Source organism: Myotis davidii, unplaced genomic scaffold, assembly GCF_000327345.1.
Source record: "Myotis davidii unplaced genomic scaffold, ASM32734v1 scaffold456, whole genome shotgun sequence".
Classification (NCBI taxonomy): domain Eukaryota; kingdom Metazoa; phylum Chordata; class Mammalia; order Chiroptera; family Vespertilionidae; genus Myotis; species Myotis davidii.
In genome coordinates this window covers 1,329,929-1,348,088 of record NW_006287375.1, presented here as the reverse complement: position 1 = coordinate 1,348,088, position 18,160 = coordinate 1,329,929, and the positions used below count along the sequence as shown (strand labels likewise).

Here is an 18,160-nt window from a genome sequence, read left to right as displayed (position 1 = left end):
AGAAAAAGGTAAAGATACAAATTATGAACAACAAATATGCATCTATCAACAAGTGAATCTAAGAATCAAGTGAATAAATAATCTGATGAACAGAATGAACTGGTGATTATAATAGAATCAGGGACATAGAAAGGGAATGGACTGACTATTCTTGGGGGGGGGGGAAGGGGTGTGAGAGATGCGGGAAGAGACTGGACAAAAATCGTGCACCTATGGATGAGGACAGTGGGTGGGGAGTGAGGGCGGAGGGTGGGGTGGGAACTGGAAGGAGAGGAATTATGGGGGGGGGGACAAATTTAATAATCAGAACAATACAGATTTAATTATTAAAAAAAAATCAGAATAGATATATAATAAGAAATTGAATTAGCAATTTAAAATATTCTCTTTAGGGCCCTAGCAGGTTTGCTCAGTGGATAGAGTATCAGCCTGCAGACTGAAGGGTCCCAGGTTTGATTCCAGTTAAGAGCACACGCCTGAGCTGTGGGATTGATCCCCAGTGGGGGGTGTGCAGGAGGCAGCCAATCAATGATTCTCTGTCATCATTGATGTTTCTAGCTCTCTCTCCCTCTCCCTTCCTCTCTGAAATCAATAAAAATATAAAAAATATTCTCATTTGACCCTGGTTGAATGCTTAGTAGATTAGAGTATGGTCCAGACATGCCAAGGTTGCAGGTTTGATGTCCAGTCAGGGCACTTACAAGTAGCAACCAATCAATGTATAAATAACTGAAGCAACAAATAAATGTTTCTGTTTCTCTCCCCCTCCCCCCCTCTAAAAGTCAATCAATAAAAAATAAATAGGAGGAACCAAGGTGGCGGCATAGGTAAACACCAGAAATTGCTGCCTCGCACAACCACTTCAAAAATACAACTAAAAGACAAAACGGACATCATCCAGAACCACAGGAAGGCTGGCTGAGTGGAAATTCTACAACTAGAAGGAAAGAGAAAAACATGCTGAGACTCAGAGGAGGTGCGGAAGCAAAGTGCAGAGGTACGGGGAAGGCTGGCTGAGTAGAAATTCTACAACTTAGAAGGGAAGAGAAAAGCACACTGAGACTCAGAGGAGGTACGAAAGTAAAGTGCAGAGGTATGGAGGCGCACGCCAAAAGGGCTGGCAACTGAGGACGCGGTGCACGTGGAGTTGGAGAGGGCTGGAAACTGAGGACACGGTTGTCTTTTCTAATTGGGAGGGAGTCTCAAGCTCCCGACTGCTCTGAACTCCAGTTCCAGGTGAGTCTCTGGGGACTCAGACTCATACGGAGAGAAACTGGACACATCATATGAACAAAAAATACACATCTATCAACAAGTGAATCTAAGAATCAAGTGAATGAATAATCTGATGAACAGCATGAACTGGTGAATATAATAGAATCAGGGGCATAGAAAGTGAGTAGACTGACTATTCTCGGGGGGGGGGAGGGTGTGGGTGGTGTGGAAAGAGACTGGACAAAAATTGTACACCTATGGATGAGAATAGTGGGTGGCAGGGGTAAGGGCAGAGGGTGGGGTGGGAACCGGGTGGAGGGGAGCTATGGGGGGGGAAAAGAGGAACAACTGTAATAATCTGAACAATAAAGATTTAATTAAAAAAAAGAATAAATAAATAAATATAGCATATTCTTATTAAATTTTTTCTAGCTTTAAACACCTATATTTAAAAAGAAAAAGTGGCTTCTAGACCCAGATGGTTTAATTGATAAATTCTATCGAACGCTTAGAGGAAACTAACAAATAAAAGCAACAACAACCTTCCAGAGAATCTTGAGAGAAAGAGAAGGGGACACTTCCCTCCTACTCACTCTATAAGGCTAGTATCATTCTGTTTTTAAAGCTAGACAAAAACATCACAAGAAAGCTATGGACGAATATCCCTTATGAATACAGACACCAAAATTCACAATAAAATATTAATAAATCAAAACCAGTCAACACATAAAAAGTACTACATATACCATGACCAAGTGGAATGCCCCCCTAGAAATACAAAGGATTGGTTTTTCATCTAAAAATCAATCTATGTAGTAATCCTGATTAAGTTTAAAGAAGAAACAAAAAATCACATGTTCGTTTCAATAGACACCAAAAAAGTATTTGACAAAATCCCACACCCATTCATGATTTAAAGGGAGAAGGGACAAAAAAACTCAAAAAATTAGGAAGAGAAGGAAATTTTCTCGACCTGATGAAAGGCATCTGTAAGAACCCTATAGCTAACATCATTCTTATTAATAAAAGACTCAATGTTTTCTCTCTAAGATAGGAGCAAGACAAGGATGTCCGCCCTCAGCACTTCTGGCAACACTGTATGGAGGTTCTAGACTAAAAAAGATGTCAAACTGTCTATTTATTGATGACATAAGCGTGTATGTAGAAAAATCCTAAAGAATCTACAAAGAAACTACAAAAACTAATATAAAAGTTCAGGATGAATATACATAAATCAACTGTACCTCTGTATCTAGCAAAGAATAAACTGAAAATAAAAGAAAATAATTCTATTCACATTTAAGCATTTGCGATTTTATTGATATAATCTAGTGATAATTGGATATTGGAACTCTCTACTCTCTTTCATGGTGTCAGATACAAACAAACAGTTATTAGAGAAAGTGACTGATTCAGAGAACAATGATTGTATTGCACAGTGAAGTGTAACAAAAATATAAGGCAATTCTGGGTTCCACTGGTTAAGAGTTAATTCTAAATAAATTCAACAGCAGTGATGGTCACTCACCTGCACAGCATGGGACAAATCTGACAGCAGACACTGACGGAGCCTCTCATCACTACTAATTCCTTGAAGAACAAAGTCAGGCACATAAGACGAACAGTAGCCACCTAACAAGGACCTCCCAAAATTGGCGATGTTGGGCTGAACAGCACTCACTTCAATTAACTTTGACCTAGAAAAAAGGTCCAGTCAAATCCACAAAATACTCCTATCCAGAGAAGAGGGTCTAATGAACAACTTTCTAACGAGGTAAGCATAAATATTCCATAACAGACTTTAGGACTGCTGTCCCTTGTATAAGAGATTCTTAATACAATCAGATTATGAAACTATCATCCAAAACAAAGTAGTTAAATACCTCACAAATCCAAAGTTTGGTTTCTAACTTTTCTCAAGTATAAATCTTCTCCTTGTACATTTGACCCAGAATATTATATACATTTCCTGTTTTCCTCTTAGTGTTAGCCAAATTTATTTGTAACAGCCATTTATTACCTTCTCAGTGATTCTCTCTCCCTAGTTGCCAAACTCAGCATAGGTTCCTTTTTGGAGCATGATTATTCATTCCTAAATGGCTTGAAAATTCCTAAGAAGTAAGAAGTCTCCTACACACCAACATTACTTTTCTCCACTGCCTCCACAAAGCCTTCCTGGAGTGCCTATAGGACTTAGCCTTTAATCTTTCCTGTGAGTAATAGGGCATGATAACTGAACCGTCCAGGACAATGATCTATCTTTCATATTAGCTGCTACCAACTTTCAGAGACAAACTCAATAAAAGAATGGTACATATCTACATAAGGCCTATTATAGATTGAAACTTCCTACTTACCCAGGAAAAGGTATCTCCTCTTCTTCTGCCCAATCTTCTTGCTCTCCTCCATAATAACTGCTTACTTGTCTAGTCATATCATGACCTGTATCTTCACTTTCACTATCCCCAAGGGCACTATCTGAACTTTCATTTCTTGGAATGTCCCATTCAGTTCCTACAGCATTTTTTTTCTCTGAACTCTCTTTATCCCCATGGGGGACAAGAAGGGAGAGTGTACCTCTTTGATCCTGCTGAGGGTAGCAGGTTTTACATGAATCTTGATGAACTGCTTCTACACATTTACAAAGTTCATTGTTCTGTTTGCTATTTTTTGTACATAATCTTTTTGAAAACTCTAACATGCAGCAGTGTTCTTTATTGTTTGTACTTGTTTTAACTGGGATATCATCAATAGTTCTGGTTTCAATGGAATCATCATTAAAGTATTCATCAAATAAGCTCATGCTTTCTGGGTCTGAATGATTCCAACAGGGAAGTTCACAGGGTTCTCCAGAAACCATTGGTATATCAGACTCTCTAGATTGGTCCTTGGTTGTTTGTTTAGTTTCTTGATGCAGATCAATAGCCTCTCTTTCTTCCTTCAGTGGTTTGGTGTGATGCCTGGTGATCTGATCCACCACAGCCTGACTCCTGAGTTCAGTATCTGAGTCAGGTGACATAGAATCCCCAATCAAGAAAGTAACCTTTGTCTGGGTTGCCTCACAAGAAAATGCAGCGGTAACAAGCTTATCTGGAGGTTTTTTTTCCACAATCATTCCTGTGGATCTCAGCACCTTGCCTGTGTGATTACCAGAATCCAGCAATTCCTCACTCTGCCATGTTTCTTCTGCTGGTTCTAAGCCTGATTTCAACAATGCACATTTGTCAACTGGAGCAGATGCTGTGCAAACAATTGTCTCTAACTTGGTGTCAAGGCAAGCTCTTAATTTATCTCTGCACTGTTCAACATCAACAGCATTTTCTTCTTGGCAGTCAGAAGGAGAAATCATTCCACATTCATCTGCGATTCCTAGCAACTCCTTAGGGGTGTTTTGAATATCTTCCCTCTCTTTTCTCAAAGCATTCTCTGAATTTTGCCCAAAGAGTGGATGACTACAATATTTACAGTTACAATTAGGAGTCCTTGTTTCTTCTGACTCTTTAAAGAGCAAACTGCTTTTGTTTCTATGCATTGTGATAAGCACATATTCAGATTCTTCTATTTCACCTTTCTCTAACGTGGTTGTAATTACTGTGCCTGGCATAACAATGGCTTCATCTTCTCCATTTTCTAAAAGATGGGTTTCTTGAAGTTCAGAGCATCTTATGAAATAAGTAAGAAAGTAAAGCAGCCTCTGGACCATGTCTTGTCGTTTGCCAACTACCACAGTTCTTGCTAACCTTACAGGAGAGCCAATAGCACCATACAAGTCCCCTGCAATGGAAAAATAAGTTAATGGACACATCCTTTACTCATGCAGCTAAGCAAGCTATTTTCAATGAATGGAAACCTACTCTTACTGTATGAGGGTTCAGGTTTTATTCTTAGTTCTTTAATAGGTGAGTAACTATTCAGAAGAATAGGATAAGATGAGTGGTCTAAATCAAAGAGAAAGATGAATGCAGGGGTTTTCCATCTTCCTCCTTAAGAAGTTGCTATGGTTTTGAAACCTCAAGCAAAAAGTCAGTTGTAAAAGTTGGATTTAACAAGAATATTTTGTGTCAGGCCCCAAGTAGAGAAGCAAAGCCCTCCATCTAGGTGGATAAGTACTGCCTAAAATACTATGTACAAAAATATTCTGTAACTGCATCCAATGTAGAGAAGGGAAGCACAATACCTTCTGGGGGACAAGGAGAGGAAGGGAGTGGTGGTGGAATGGACAGAGCTAGCGTGGTCACATCATACACTTCATCTTCCTTGATTTAAATCATAACACCAAACATTAATTTTTGCTACCCTAATCAGAACCCTAGAGCACCCATGGTTTTAAAAGCTCATTTTCCTTTCCATTCTCTCAAGGGTTGGGGGCCTTAGGAAAGACCAGAAAAGGCAGAAAGAGTGAGACCTATCCTAAGAGGAAAACAAAGGGAAACACATTTAGCCATGTGGTTCATTTTCACTTTTGTATCCATACTAGACATAAACAATAACTACATTATAAAAGAAGGCAGAAGTAACTAAGAGTTACCAATGTCATTCTATATTTATGCTATACCTCAACTTAAACCAAAAACAGGTTTAAACACTTTAAAATGGGCAATACAAAGTCATTAATTTAAATATAATTGAATTTTGCAAGTTGTTAGTATAAATACTTAAAACCTCTATTTAAATTTTATAAAACCTTGGCACTTTTTAAAGAAACGAACACATATAAGTCTCAAATAAAGGTATGCTACAAACTGTATTATGCTAAATTTTCTTTTTTTAAGCTAAGACACTGGCCCTAATACCATCATGCCACTATTCAAAGCTATTCCCAAGGCTCCCACTAATTACTAAATAAATTGAACTACTTTGGCATGGCAACTGAGTTTTTCATGACTATTTCCACTTTACTTCTACAGGTTACCTTCTTATGCACCCAAAGTCCCATTTAAAGTAGACTACTTAAACTGAATATGCTCAGAACTTTCAACACCTAGACCCCTTTACTCATGTTATTATTGTTCCTTTCCCTCTGTATTTTTATCAGTCCAAAGCTACCAACCCAATCATCTTCCCTTGGGCAAAGTTTCCCCAACTGAACTCCCACTGAATTTTTTATTTCTCTCATAGTTGCTCTTTGAATTATCATTATTGCTCACATATTCATTACCTATAGAATAATACTGTCAACTTCTTGAGGGTAAGACCAGATATAATTTTATACCCTCCAATGTTCTTTGCTCTTTGCACAGAGCCTTAGATATATCATGTACTCAATATATAACTATAGAAGTGAAAATAGGTTTGAAATGTCCCGCCAAAAAATACTACTGAATCATGTGATTTGAAAAAAGGAGTTATTAACCATACAACAGAATACTACTTAGCATTAAAAGAGAATGAACTATTAATAAATAAAAGATAGGTGAATCTCAAAATAATTGAACAAAAGCATATACTACTCTGATTCCATTTCTTTAAAACTCTGGCAAATATAAACTAATCTATAGTGATAGAAAGCAGAACAGTGGCTACTTGGATATATGGGACAGTGAACAAAAAGAGTGGTGAAAAACAGGAGGAAGGGCATGAGATAATTTTGGAAGTGATGGATATGTTCTCCATCTTTATTTTAGTGATGGTTTCAGAGACATATTTTGACACATACATCAAAACTTACAAAATTATATACTTTACATATGTGTTTGCTATATATTAGTTACTCTGTAATTCAGTAGAAAAAAGGAGAAGAGGAAGGAAGAAAAGGAGGGAAGAGAGAGGGTGGGAGAAAGGAAGCAAGGAAGGAGAAAGGGAAAGAAGGGAGGTTGGTTACATGAATTAATAAGCCATATGACAATCTGCCTGGCAAGTTAATTCACCAACACAACCTAAAGGAATTTTCTATGAGGTCACCAACATGTTCTCATCATATTCCTCCCAGATTACCTAACAGCAATAGAGTAAGGGCAGCTACATTTACCAGTCATTGTCCTAAGCACTTTCACAACTTTATGAAGTATGTAATACGGATTAATTATCCCCACTTTGCAAATAAAGGAACTGTGATCCAAATGTGGCCTGCCTGATTCCACAGCCTGTGCTTTTTAAGCACCATGCTACACTGCCTTCCTAATGACTGTCTACTCATCAACTATCCCCTCTCTCCTCTATTAACCATTTATTCACTGAGGCCTAGCACGAAGCTGAACATTTTCTAAAATTACTCAACAAACAAACAAAAGTGGAACAATACAAACCACTGCTTTTCAGTTAACTGGATTTACTAGGTGTAACAGTTAATAATGTGGATTTTTTTTAATAGATGGCGTTACATGTATATTGATATATATACTATTTAATATGTATGCTATTTTGTTGTATTGACAGCAAGCTCAAAACTTCATATATCAAATTTGCTGAAGGTGTTAACATCATAGATATTGTTATGTTTAAAAATGTCAAATTTTGTGCCAAAAAAGAGCATTTGCGGGAAGTTTAATTCATTATTTTAATGAAAAAGGTATCGTATACTTCGAGAAGCTTATGGTGAACATTCTCCATCTCAAAATACTTGTGAATGCTGGTTTAAACGCTTTAAAAGTGATGATTTCTATGTGAAAGACAAAGAACGTCCAGATCAACTGAAAAAGTTTGAAGACCAACAATTACAAGCATTATTGGATGAAGATGCATGTCAAACTCAAAAACAACTTGCAGAAAGTTTAAACGTTGCTCAGCAAACAATTTTTCATTGTTTACAAGCACTGGGAAAGATTTTAAAGGAAGGAAAATGGGTGTCACATCAATTGAACGAAAGACAAATGGAAAACCGAAAAGTCATCAGTAAAATGTTGCTTCAACAGCATGAAAGAAAGTCTTTTTTGCATCGAATTGTGACTGGCGATGAAAAGTGGATTTATTTTGAGAATCCCAAATGCACAAAATCATGGGTTGATCCAGGTCAACCATCAACATCGTCTGCAAGGCCAAATCGCTTCGGAAAGAAGACAATGTTCTGCATTTGGTTAGATCAGGAAGGTCTGGTGTATTATGAGCTTCTAAAGCAGCCGTGGGCAAACTACGGCCCACGGGCCAAATCCGGCCCGTTTGAAATGAATAAAACTAAAAAAAAAAAAAAAAGACCGTACCCTTTTATGTAATGATGTTTACTTTGAATTTATATTAGTTCACACAAACACTCCATCCATGCTTTTGTTCCAGCCCTCCGGTCCAGTTTAAGAACCCATTATGGCCCTCGAGTCAAAAAATTTGCCCACCCCTGTTCTAAAATCAGGTGAAACTGTTAATACTGATCGCTACCGACAACAAATAATAAATCTAAACTACATTTTGATCATGAAATGACCAGAACGGGCCGGTAGACACAGCAAAGTAATTTTGATTCGTGATGACGCATCATCACACGCTTCAAAACCAGTTAAAGACACGTTAAAAGATCTTGCCTGGGAAGTATTAACCCACCCGCCGTATTCGCCAGACTTTGCTCCTTCAGATTACCACTTGTTCTGATCGATGGCACACAAACTTTCTGAGCAGCACTTCAAAACATATGAAGAAGTGGAAAATTGGGTCTCTGAATGGTTTGCCTCAAAACAAGCAAAGTTCTACTGGGACGGTATCCACAAATTACCTGAAAGATGGGGGAAATGTGTAGCCAGCGATGGAGATTACTTCAAATAAAGCACTTTTGATGTTTCTCTTGAAATTATTGTGTTTTCTTTGATTAAAAAATCCGCCATTATTAACCGGTACACCTAGTATTGTACTATCATGAGTCACTTTGTTGACTCATTCTTTCTAGGCAAAGGATCTAACACAAACCCCCCTGAAGATCCTGAAGTTACTAGTGAACAAACATTATCCTGCTTCCCTTGCTCCAACTGCAGGTCTCTAACTATAAGGAGTCTCTCTATATATAAAAGGCTAATATGCTAAGTGTCCCTCCAACCGTCTGACTGATCGCTATGACGCGCACTGACCACCAAGGGGCAGGCACTCAATGCAGGAGCTGCCTTGATGCACACTGGCCATTTACAGAGAAGTGGCACGATGGACCTGCGCCAACAAAGCAATGCTCAGCTTTCCCCAAGTGGGACACAGGCCTCGCCACCACCACGGAGTGACAGCCCACCAAATTGCAGCCAACGCTGCCAAGACCCCATGGCACAAAATTCGGCCTACAGCCCAGCCCAGCCTAGAAACAGTTGCTGTGGGCGTTGGGTAATTACATCACGTAGCAATGCCCGGCTTCCTCTCCCTAACGACTAGCCTCCTTGGAGTTTCTTCAGCCCAGGAACATGACTTGCTTTATAGCCAGGTACAAACATTTTATACTGTAAACCTAATGTCTGTAAAGCGTTTGCCTCATCTCATTTGATCCTCACACAGTCCTGGAGTAGGTAGATAGAACATTCAGTGAAATCCTATTTTCTTTTCATTAGCTGGGAAATGGAGATTTAGAAAGTTTAGAAACCTGACCTGACTGAAAAGAAGAAATGGTGGATCCTGAAAATAACTTCAGGTTTTCTCACTGCGCAGAATATAGTCAAACACTGCTACAGTTAAATATTTTACCCTTTGTTCTCCCTGCGTGATCTACAATAATAATAGGGAGGGCTGTGGGAGGTTGGCTCCAGGGTGTGTCCGCCCCCTCTCACTCAGCCCCGCCCCATCAGCCACCTTCTAATTAATTTCCTTTCAATGTGCACAAATCCGTGTACCAGGCCAGTATTAAACATAAGATAGGGAGGGGAGAATAAGACAATTCAGCAGATATAAAATGACAAGTAATGAACAGGTGCTTTAGAATGAAGGAGGTAAAAAAGAGCACTTCCTTCCTTTTCTTTTGACTATAAAATAACTCCAGACAGTTACACAAAAGTCTAAGTATAATGCATAATATTAGGGTTATTAGACTACATACCCAGCTGTGCCCAAAGTGGGTTATATGGATGAGTTTTTGCCAACATGTCCACACTCTGAGAGGAATGTTTTTCTAAAAATATTTTTATAGGTGGTTGTCCATTTGGCATGACTGTTGGAACCCAGGCAAGATGATTGGTCAGAACTGCAGTAATGAGTGCTGGCAAGAATCTGAAAACAAAATGCATCTTATCAGATTCCAATTTGCCTTCATGAAACCTCAGGTAAATACAGTGACAGAATAAAGCAAAGAGAGTACATATTCTCATATGGCCAAACAGCATACAAAAAGAGAGGGGAAAGGATAGGCATATCCGGGATAAAAATGAAAGTCAGTTAATTTTTTTGGTTGTATGGGAGTCAAAGAAAATCCTTGAAATAAAGACAGCATTCACAAGGAACTATTTCTGATCGTAATTACAAAACAAATATGCGGTTTTACATTAAAAACTATGGAGTCTTTTCAGTGTTTAATTTACACAATTTATTAACAAATCAACCAGGAGGTCTATACATTTCCAAAGTACTAAATGGGAAAATGAAGGAAAGCATTAAATAACCTACCATCAAAGAGAATTAAAAAAATTTGAATTACTCATGTGAATTCTGGGAATTTGATGAGAAAAAATATGATAAAATATCACTTTAAAAATGGATCACAGGGTCCAGCCAGTATGGCTCAGTGGTGGAGTGTTGACCCATGAAACCATGGTGGTCATGGTTTGATTTCTATTTAGGGCACATTTCTGGGTTGTGGGCTCGATCTCCAGTAGGGGGCGTGCAGGAAGCAGCCAATCAATGATTCTCTCTCATAGATGTTTCTCTCTCTCTCTCCCAATCAATAATTCTCTCTCATTGATGTTTCTCCCTCTCTCTTTGAAATCAATAAAAAAATGTTTAAAAAAAACAAAAAAAACACACCCACCACTATTTTTTTTTAAATGAATTACTAGAATCCTGGTACTTCTTTATATTGTTAAATTTCTTTTTTATAGAATGAAACATTAAAAGTGGATACAATTCACAAAAAATGGAAAGCCTCAGAGAGTTCTGTAAGATGTCAGGACTTTTCATTTCACACATAAGACATTTTTACTGTTTCTTATTCATAAAGTTCTGTGGCCTTTTCCCATACCTTATATTGCATTATCTTTTAGAATTCACTTTATTAATACTAGTAATATCTAATAATTACAAAGGTAATGGTTAATTCTTTTACTTTCATAACTGAGTTTGATTATAATTTGATATCTAGTTATATTAAACTAGAGGTCCGCTGCATGAAGAGATTCGTGCAATAGTCCTTCCTTCCCCTGGCTGCCAGCACCGGTTTTCCTCCGGCACCCAGGACCCAGGCCTTCGCTCCGGCCGCAGCGGAGAAGCCAAGCCTTTTCAGTCTTCCGTTGTCTTGTCTTCGCTCGGGCAAAGCCTTCAGTCTTCGCTCTGTGCCTGCATATGCAAATTAACCGCCAACTTTGTTGGGTTAATTTGCATAATCATCCTGATTGGCTGGTGGGTGTAGCAGAGTGACACCAATTTGTATCTTTCTCTCTTATTAGTGCAGATAAGAGCTAAGATATTTAAGATAGCGCAGATAATTAAGACAGACTTACTGATTTTTTGAAGCATTTTCCATTAGAAAAGTGAACTCCTTCATGAATCGATGGCAAAGCTGGTTCTTTTCTGGAATCCCTGACATCATTGTAAGCCAAACAGGCTCTCCAATTCGTGGCATTGTGTAAAGATTACAAATTGTTGTCCTAAAAAGAAGAAAACACACTATGAAATTCATAGTTCACAGAATTACACACCTTAAAATAAAGTTACCTTACCATCTTGGGCCTCACACCTAGATTATTAAAGCTTTTGAGAGGAGACAATAAATCAAGTTGCTTTTTTTTGGTCATCAGCACAGTACCACGGAAAATGTTCCGTACATAAACTCATAATGTTGGTTCTGCCACTAGCTCTGCCCCCAATGACTGTGTGCCCTTGGATAAATTATCTCCCTACTTTAAGCATCAGTTTCCTCCACTTGTAAAAGGATAGGACTAGAAAATTTCTAAAACCTCTTTCAGTTTTACATTTTTAAATATAAATAACGAGCAACATATAAAAGAAAAATATTATAAATGGGGTAATAGCTTATCCATATACCCACTTAAAACAACAGGTTAGCCCTAGATGGTTTGGCTCAATGGATAGAGTGTTGGCCTGCGGACTGAAGGGTCCCAGGTTCGATTCCAGCCAGGGGCACATGCCTGGGTTGCGGGATCGGTCCCACGTGGGGGGGGTGCAGGAGGCCGCCAATCAATGATTCTCCCTCATCATTGATGTTTCTATATCTTTCCCTCTCCCTTCCTCTCTAAAATCAATAAAATATATTAAAAACAAACAAATAAACGAAAAACACAACAGTTTATCTGCATCATTTAGTTGCCTCAGCTGAGACTTTTTAGTAAAATTGTGAAGGATGATGAGGACACTATAGATGGCATGCTATATTTTAACTCTCAACCTTCTGAAGTTTTCCTTGAATCAACACAAGAAAGGATTAAGTAATTATGATAGTGCTCTTCTGCCTATTTCATTTATTTAAGCAACAGCTAGTCTTGTGACTTACACTCTCTCTTGAAGGCTTCAAGGATAACTTTGAAATGTCAATTCTTTTCCTTTACATTAGAATCTATTCAGCAAAGTCCTACACTCTTATCAGACTAAACAGCTCCTGTAAAGTTGGGCCTTAAGAATCTAATTGGTCTCTAGTTCTCTGATAACTCCACAAGTGCTAGCATCCATTTCAGCATAATTCTCTAGCACCTACAATCCAAAAAAGGAAAAGAACAACTTTCACTAAATTGTGACCCAACATGAACAAGCTATATTCCAATGAATAGAAGTGACAAAAAGAGGTTAACAATTTTTTTTAAAAAATATGTTTTTATTGATTTCAGAGAGAAAGGGAGAGAGGAAGAGAGAGAGAGAAACATCAATGATGAGATAATCACTGATCAGGTGCCCCTGCACACCCCCTACTGGGGATCCAGCCTGCAACCGGGCATATGCCCTTGATAGGAATTGAATCTGGGACCCTTTAGTCCGGAGGCCAACATTCTATCTACTGAGCCGAACTGGCTACGGTGGTTAATAAAGAGTTCCTGACAGGACATAAAATCATTACTGAGAGCTTAAAAATAAATAGAAAAGAATTAAAGGTATTTTACAGAGAAAAATATGACTAGAATATAAAATAAGGATATGTGAAAATGCTTATTTTAAAGCATACTAAGAATGCCCAGATACTACTTAATAATATGGAGGTAAATAACAAAAGAAATAGTTAAGGGAATAAAGAGAGGTTAGATGGGATTCGCTTATTTTTCATTATTAGACCATTCAATATATATATATTTTGTTTCTTAACCATGGGAATTTACTTTTTGAGTAAAAGAAACACTGTATAAATGAATCAATGAGCTGGTCAATTCATTTGCTATTAATTTCTTTAGTGTATTAGTGTCTACTAAAAACCTGTGTGTCATGGGTCAGATCATTAACATTAGTATAGTGGCCCACTGAGAAACACTAATGCCTTAGCGTTTTGGTGTTTAAGGATATGTACTATGATTTCAAAGTGTATCAGGTGCAAAGAAATTATGCGTAATGCTTCTCCATATATACAATTCTATGTTGTCATCAATGATCTAGAAGTAATGGTGCTTTCTTCCCCACTAATGACTACCTGGTATGTCTTGCCCTTCAGTAGTAAGAAGGGCAAGTATTTTCAGTCATCTGATTCTTCATTTCTCCTAAGCTGTCCTTGGAGAATGAAAGACTCCTTTAGTTGTAAGGGAACTGTGCATATAATTTAGTTTTGCTTGTTATGCATTAAATCTATATAAAAATCCAAGGACCTCATCTTTCTGAAAGGAAGCTATGCTAACTAAAATGTACTTCCTGCTTCTCTAGGTTTCAGGATTTCTGTATACATGTGAATCATTTCCTTCCTCTTCTCAACTACCCAAAATTCATTAATTTTTCTGGTCTCAAATAATCACCTAGTTTAAAAATCTAATTATAATTTTTAATAACCATTTAGTTTTAAAATTAAGTATGACAGTCTCATTATTTGCAGTAATGTTCTACAGTCACATCAGTAATGATGTAAACACTGAATTAGTAAACACTGAGTCACTGTTCCTAGGGGAAGTACAGGGTCAAAGTTCTAGTGAGCCTTTGGGTCACAACATTTTTGCCAACCCATCAATACATAATCTTGTTCTATATGGATTTATTAACATCAAATTCACAGCCAACAGCACAATGACTCATGCCTGAATGAAGCTTACCTAACACATGTTATTTTTCTCTGTAAGGCACATCACAGCCTTCTTGCACTTAGGAACATTGGTCAGCATTTCTGCACAATATTTGAGGGCCATTTTTAAAAGCAAAATCACTAACAAAAAGCACAAAATGCAAAAACAAACTGGTACTATATATATATATATATTTATACACATATATATGTCTAGAATAAGAGTTGAAATAAGAACACAGAGCATTGTCTTGTCCGATATCATCTGGGAATGTGTGTGTAAGGCCACTCAAATTTTTCATTGCTCTGTGCCATGTTCACAAATGATCGTAAAAGCACTGTGGGTATATTTTGGGGTTATGAATCTTATAAAATAGTGAATTCACAAATACAGAATTAATAAATAATGAGGATCAGCTGTACACATTAGAGTACTTCTACAGATAGCCTTCAGTTCGATTCCTGGTCAAGGAACATGCTTGGGTTGCAGGCTCAATCACAAATGTGGGGTGTGCAGGAGGCAGCCAACCAATGATAGTCTCTCATCATTGATGTTTCTATCTCTCTCTCCCTCTCTCTTCCTCTCTGAAATCAATAAAAATATCTTTTTAAAAATTATTAGTTTATAAAATTTTTTAGATATTGTAAGAATGCTTAATTAACTTACATAGCCTTTCAGATTTCCAGTGACTGAAGTGAAATAATCACACTAATATAAAAGGAAAGGCACTCAATCATGATATATATTTTCAATGATTTTATAACTCATACATGTTTTAAATTCTAGGCAATCTTAAAATTCTAAGGCTAGGCCATTCATACTACCTTATTACCAAAGCAATTAACTTGCAAGTATTTAATTCAATTGTTTTAAATAAAAATACTGTTTATAACCTAAGAGCAAGATCAATCTTCTAAATGGAATGAGTCTTATGACAATATTTACTATTCTGGTAACCTTAGCTGGGTCTATAATGACAGTGCTACCTCGGAGCTCAAATAGGGACTCTTGGCCTTCTGCCACAAAGCTTGTGACTGCAGAAAGGAACTGTAATCCAATAATGTAAGTAATAGCTCCAAGTTCAAGGGCAAAGATTCATTACCTTGTAATGCTGCAAAATGTAAAACTCAGAAACAATATTGCAGGATTCTTAGGCAAATAAGCAAAAAGTCAATACTGTCTCTCCAGGCTAAAGAAGGAAAGACTAATTAGATGAGACGATGAAGTAGTCCTGAAATGGTTCTCTCAAAGGGAGACACACATCAGTCACTTTGTGTGATTCCTAACGTAAGTTTTGTATGCAATATGTTTGCCTGCCATAATGAGAGCAGTTACAGCAGTTGTTGCAGCTTTAGGCACAAACTTTGTTGTGTGAGAAATTCTGGCAGAAGAAAAACTATTTGCTTTGCCATCATCTAGAGAAAAGATCAAGCAACATCAAGTTCATATTCACTATATCCATCCTTGTATTCCATGTATCCAAGAACATCTGATTACTATCACTGGTTAAATAACAACTAGTCCCTATATCTAACTGCCCAACAGAGGACAAAGCACATTTCTGTTGGAATAAGGGTCTCTTCTGGTCATCTTAGCTTGTCTAATGGTCCAATACTAAAAATCACACTGCTGATGGCTCCCTAATGTGCCTCAATCCCAACCACTTTTAATATTTAATAACTTAGAAACCAATAGGTTACTGAATTATACTCTCCCCTTTGACAATGAAAGAAATTTAAAGAATTAAATTTTATCAGAAATAAGTTAAAGAATACAAATATATCTTTTGTGTACACTGCAAAACAACTCTATATTATCAGAATGTAGAGAATATGTACCTGAATTCATTTAGGGCATCAACTATTCGATTATAAGCCAAACTCCTCTGGCTGGTGTCAGCTGATCTCCGGCTCATTTTCATAGCCTTAAAAGCAATCAAATAGTTAATTCTTATACTGATCATGGGTAAAATATGGGGGGAAAAGTTAAAGACAAAGTCACATATTTCCACAATACTCTACCACCATTTTTATCTAGAAAAAATGTAAAGAAGACATACATATTTAGAGTCGCTTTCTTTTATACACTAAGGTCACTAATGACTACAACGAAATTCGAAATTTTCAAGTGTTAAATCTCTTGTTGTAACTGTCAAACCACAGAATGTCAACACACAAAGAAATTGATGTTGACAGTTTCTGAGTTACATAAAACTATTTTTTTTTTCTCAAGTAGAGCAGGACACAATAACAACTCAGTAACAATAGCTCATGATTTTCTCTAATATTTCACAAATGGTTGTATTAACAACAGGGGGATGAGAGTATGAGTGGGGAGGGAGGTTAGGGGTCAATGGAGGGATGAGGACACATTTGTAATACCTTAACCAATAAAGAAATTAAAGATTAAAAAAGAAAAAGAAAAAAAAACTATTTTTTAAGATCTGAAATATAAAGATTCTACTGAAAGATATCTTAAGTTAGTAATATCTGCTTTCTTTAAAACATATTTAGCCAAGGTTGAAAAGCCTTGCTTTAAATAGAAAAAGGGGATCAGGATTAGTCTGTGTATATTAAAAAAACAAAACCTCTAATTTTGTAGATTTTTAAAAAATATATATTTTATTGATTTTTTACAGAGAGGAAGAGAGAGGGATAGAGAGTTAGAAACATCGATGAGAGAGAAACATAGATCAGCTGCTTCCTGCACAACCCCTACTGGGGATGTGCCCACAACCAAGGCACATGTCCTTGACCAGAATCAAACCTGGGACACTTCAGTCCACAGGCCGGTGCTCTATCCACTGAGCCAAACTGGTTAGAGCTAATTTTGTAGATTTTTAAAAAAGGATGTATTTCTGCATTAAGTAACTACAAATTAATTTTTAAATATTTTAACATATACCTAAAAGATCAGACTACTTCAGCCATAAATCATGCTCATGTATATCAAAAACCTTCATAGGGTAAAAGGAAACTTACTTTATGTTTTTACAAACTGTCAATAGACTCCCAATTGATAAAGAAGTGAATTTTTTTTAGCGAGAATTGAGAAGTATTCTTCCTTAATTTTACCAGCAGTAGAAATGTTTAATTAAATCATAGATCTCAAAAGGTAGTACAAACTTCAAAAGAATACCCAAGGTGCCCAGAAACAAAATCCATAGCTTTACAATAAAAAAAACGTGACAGTTAAAACTGGCTCCAGAAGATAAATTTTTTGAATGGTTTAGTGTTTATTATATTCTATCATTAATTAACTGTAGAGCTTTTCAAATTAAGTTCTATAAATTTATATAAAAGTATTCATTCATATAGCTTTATCTTTCAGCTTTAATAAGAAATGAGATGTTAAACTTGAATAAATATCCAGAGAACTATAAGTATACTAGAGGCACAGTGCACAGTGTATGAATTCATGCATGCGTGAGGTACCTCAGCCTGGCCAGAGATTGGGGCTGATTGGAGCCAATTGGGGACGCTGGAGGTTGGCCAGCTGGCTGGGGGGAGGAACCAGCAGGAGGTTAGCCGGCAGTCCCGATCAGGGTCGACCAATCAAGGGGAGGGGCTGTGGAAGGTTGGCCGACCACAGGAGGTTGGCTGTGGGAGCGCACTGACCACAGGGGGGCAGTTCCTGCATTGAGCATCTGCCCCCTGGTGGTCAGTGCATATCATAGCTATCAGCTGGTCATCTGG

General features: G+C 37.3%; 1 protein-coding gene across 1 annotated transcript in view; it reads right to left on the bottom strand.

Annotated features, from left to right (window-relative positions):
* The window catches only part of FNIP1 (folliculin interacting protein 1), a 71,267-nt gene that overhangs the window by 14,826 nt on the left and 38,281 nt on the right, over positions 1-18,160 (bottom strand). The window contains exons 11-15 of the mRNA XM_015560928.1: positions 16,304-16,389; positions 11,760-11,906; positions 10,148-10,317; positions 3,573-4,989; positions 2,744-2,912 (exon numbers count right to left, since the gene is read on the bottom strand). Of these exons, the coding sequence (XP_015416414.1) occupies positions 2,744-2,912; positions 3,573-4,989; positions 10,148-10,317; positions 11,760-11,906; positions 16,304-16,389 (1,989 nt within the window). The remainder of the gene's footprint in view (positions 1-2,743; positions 2,913-3,572; positions 4,990-10,147; positions 10,318-11,759; positions 11,907-16,303; positions 16,390-18,160) is intronic.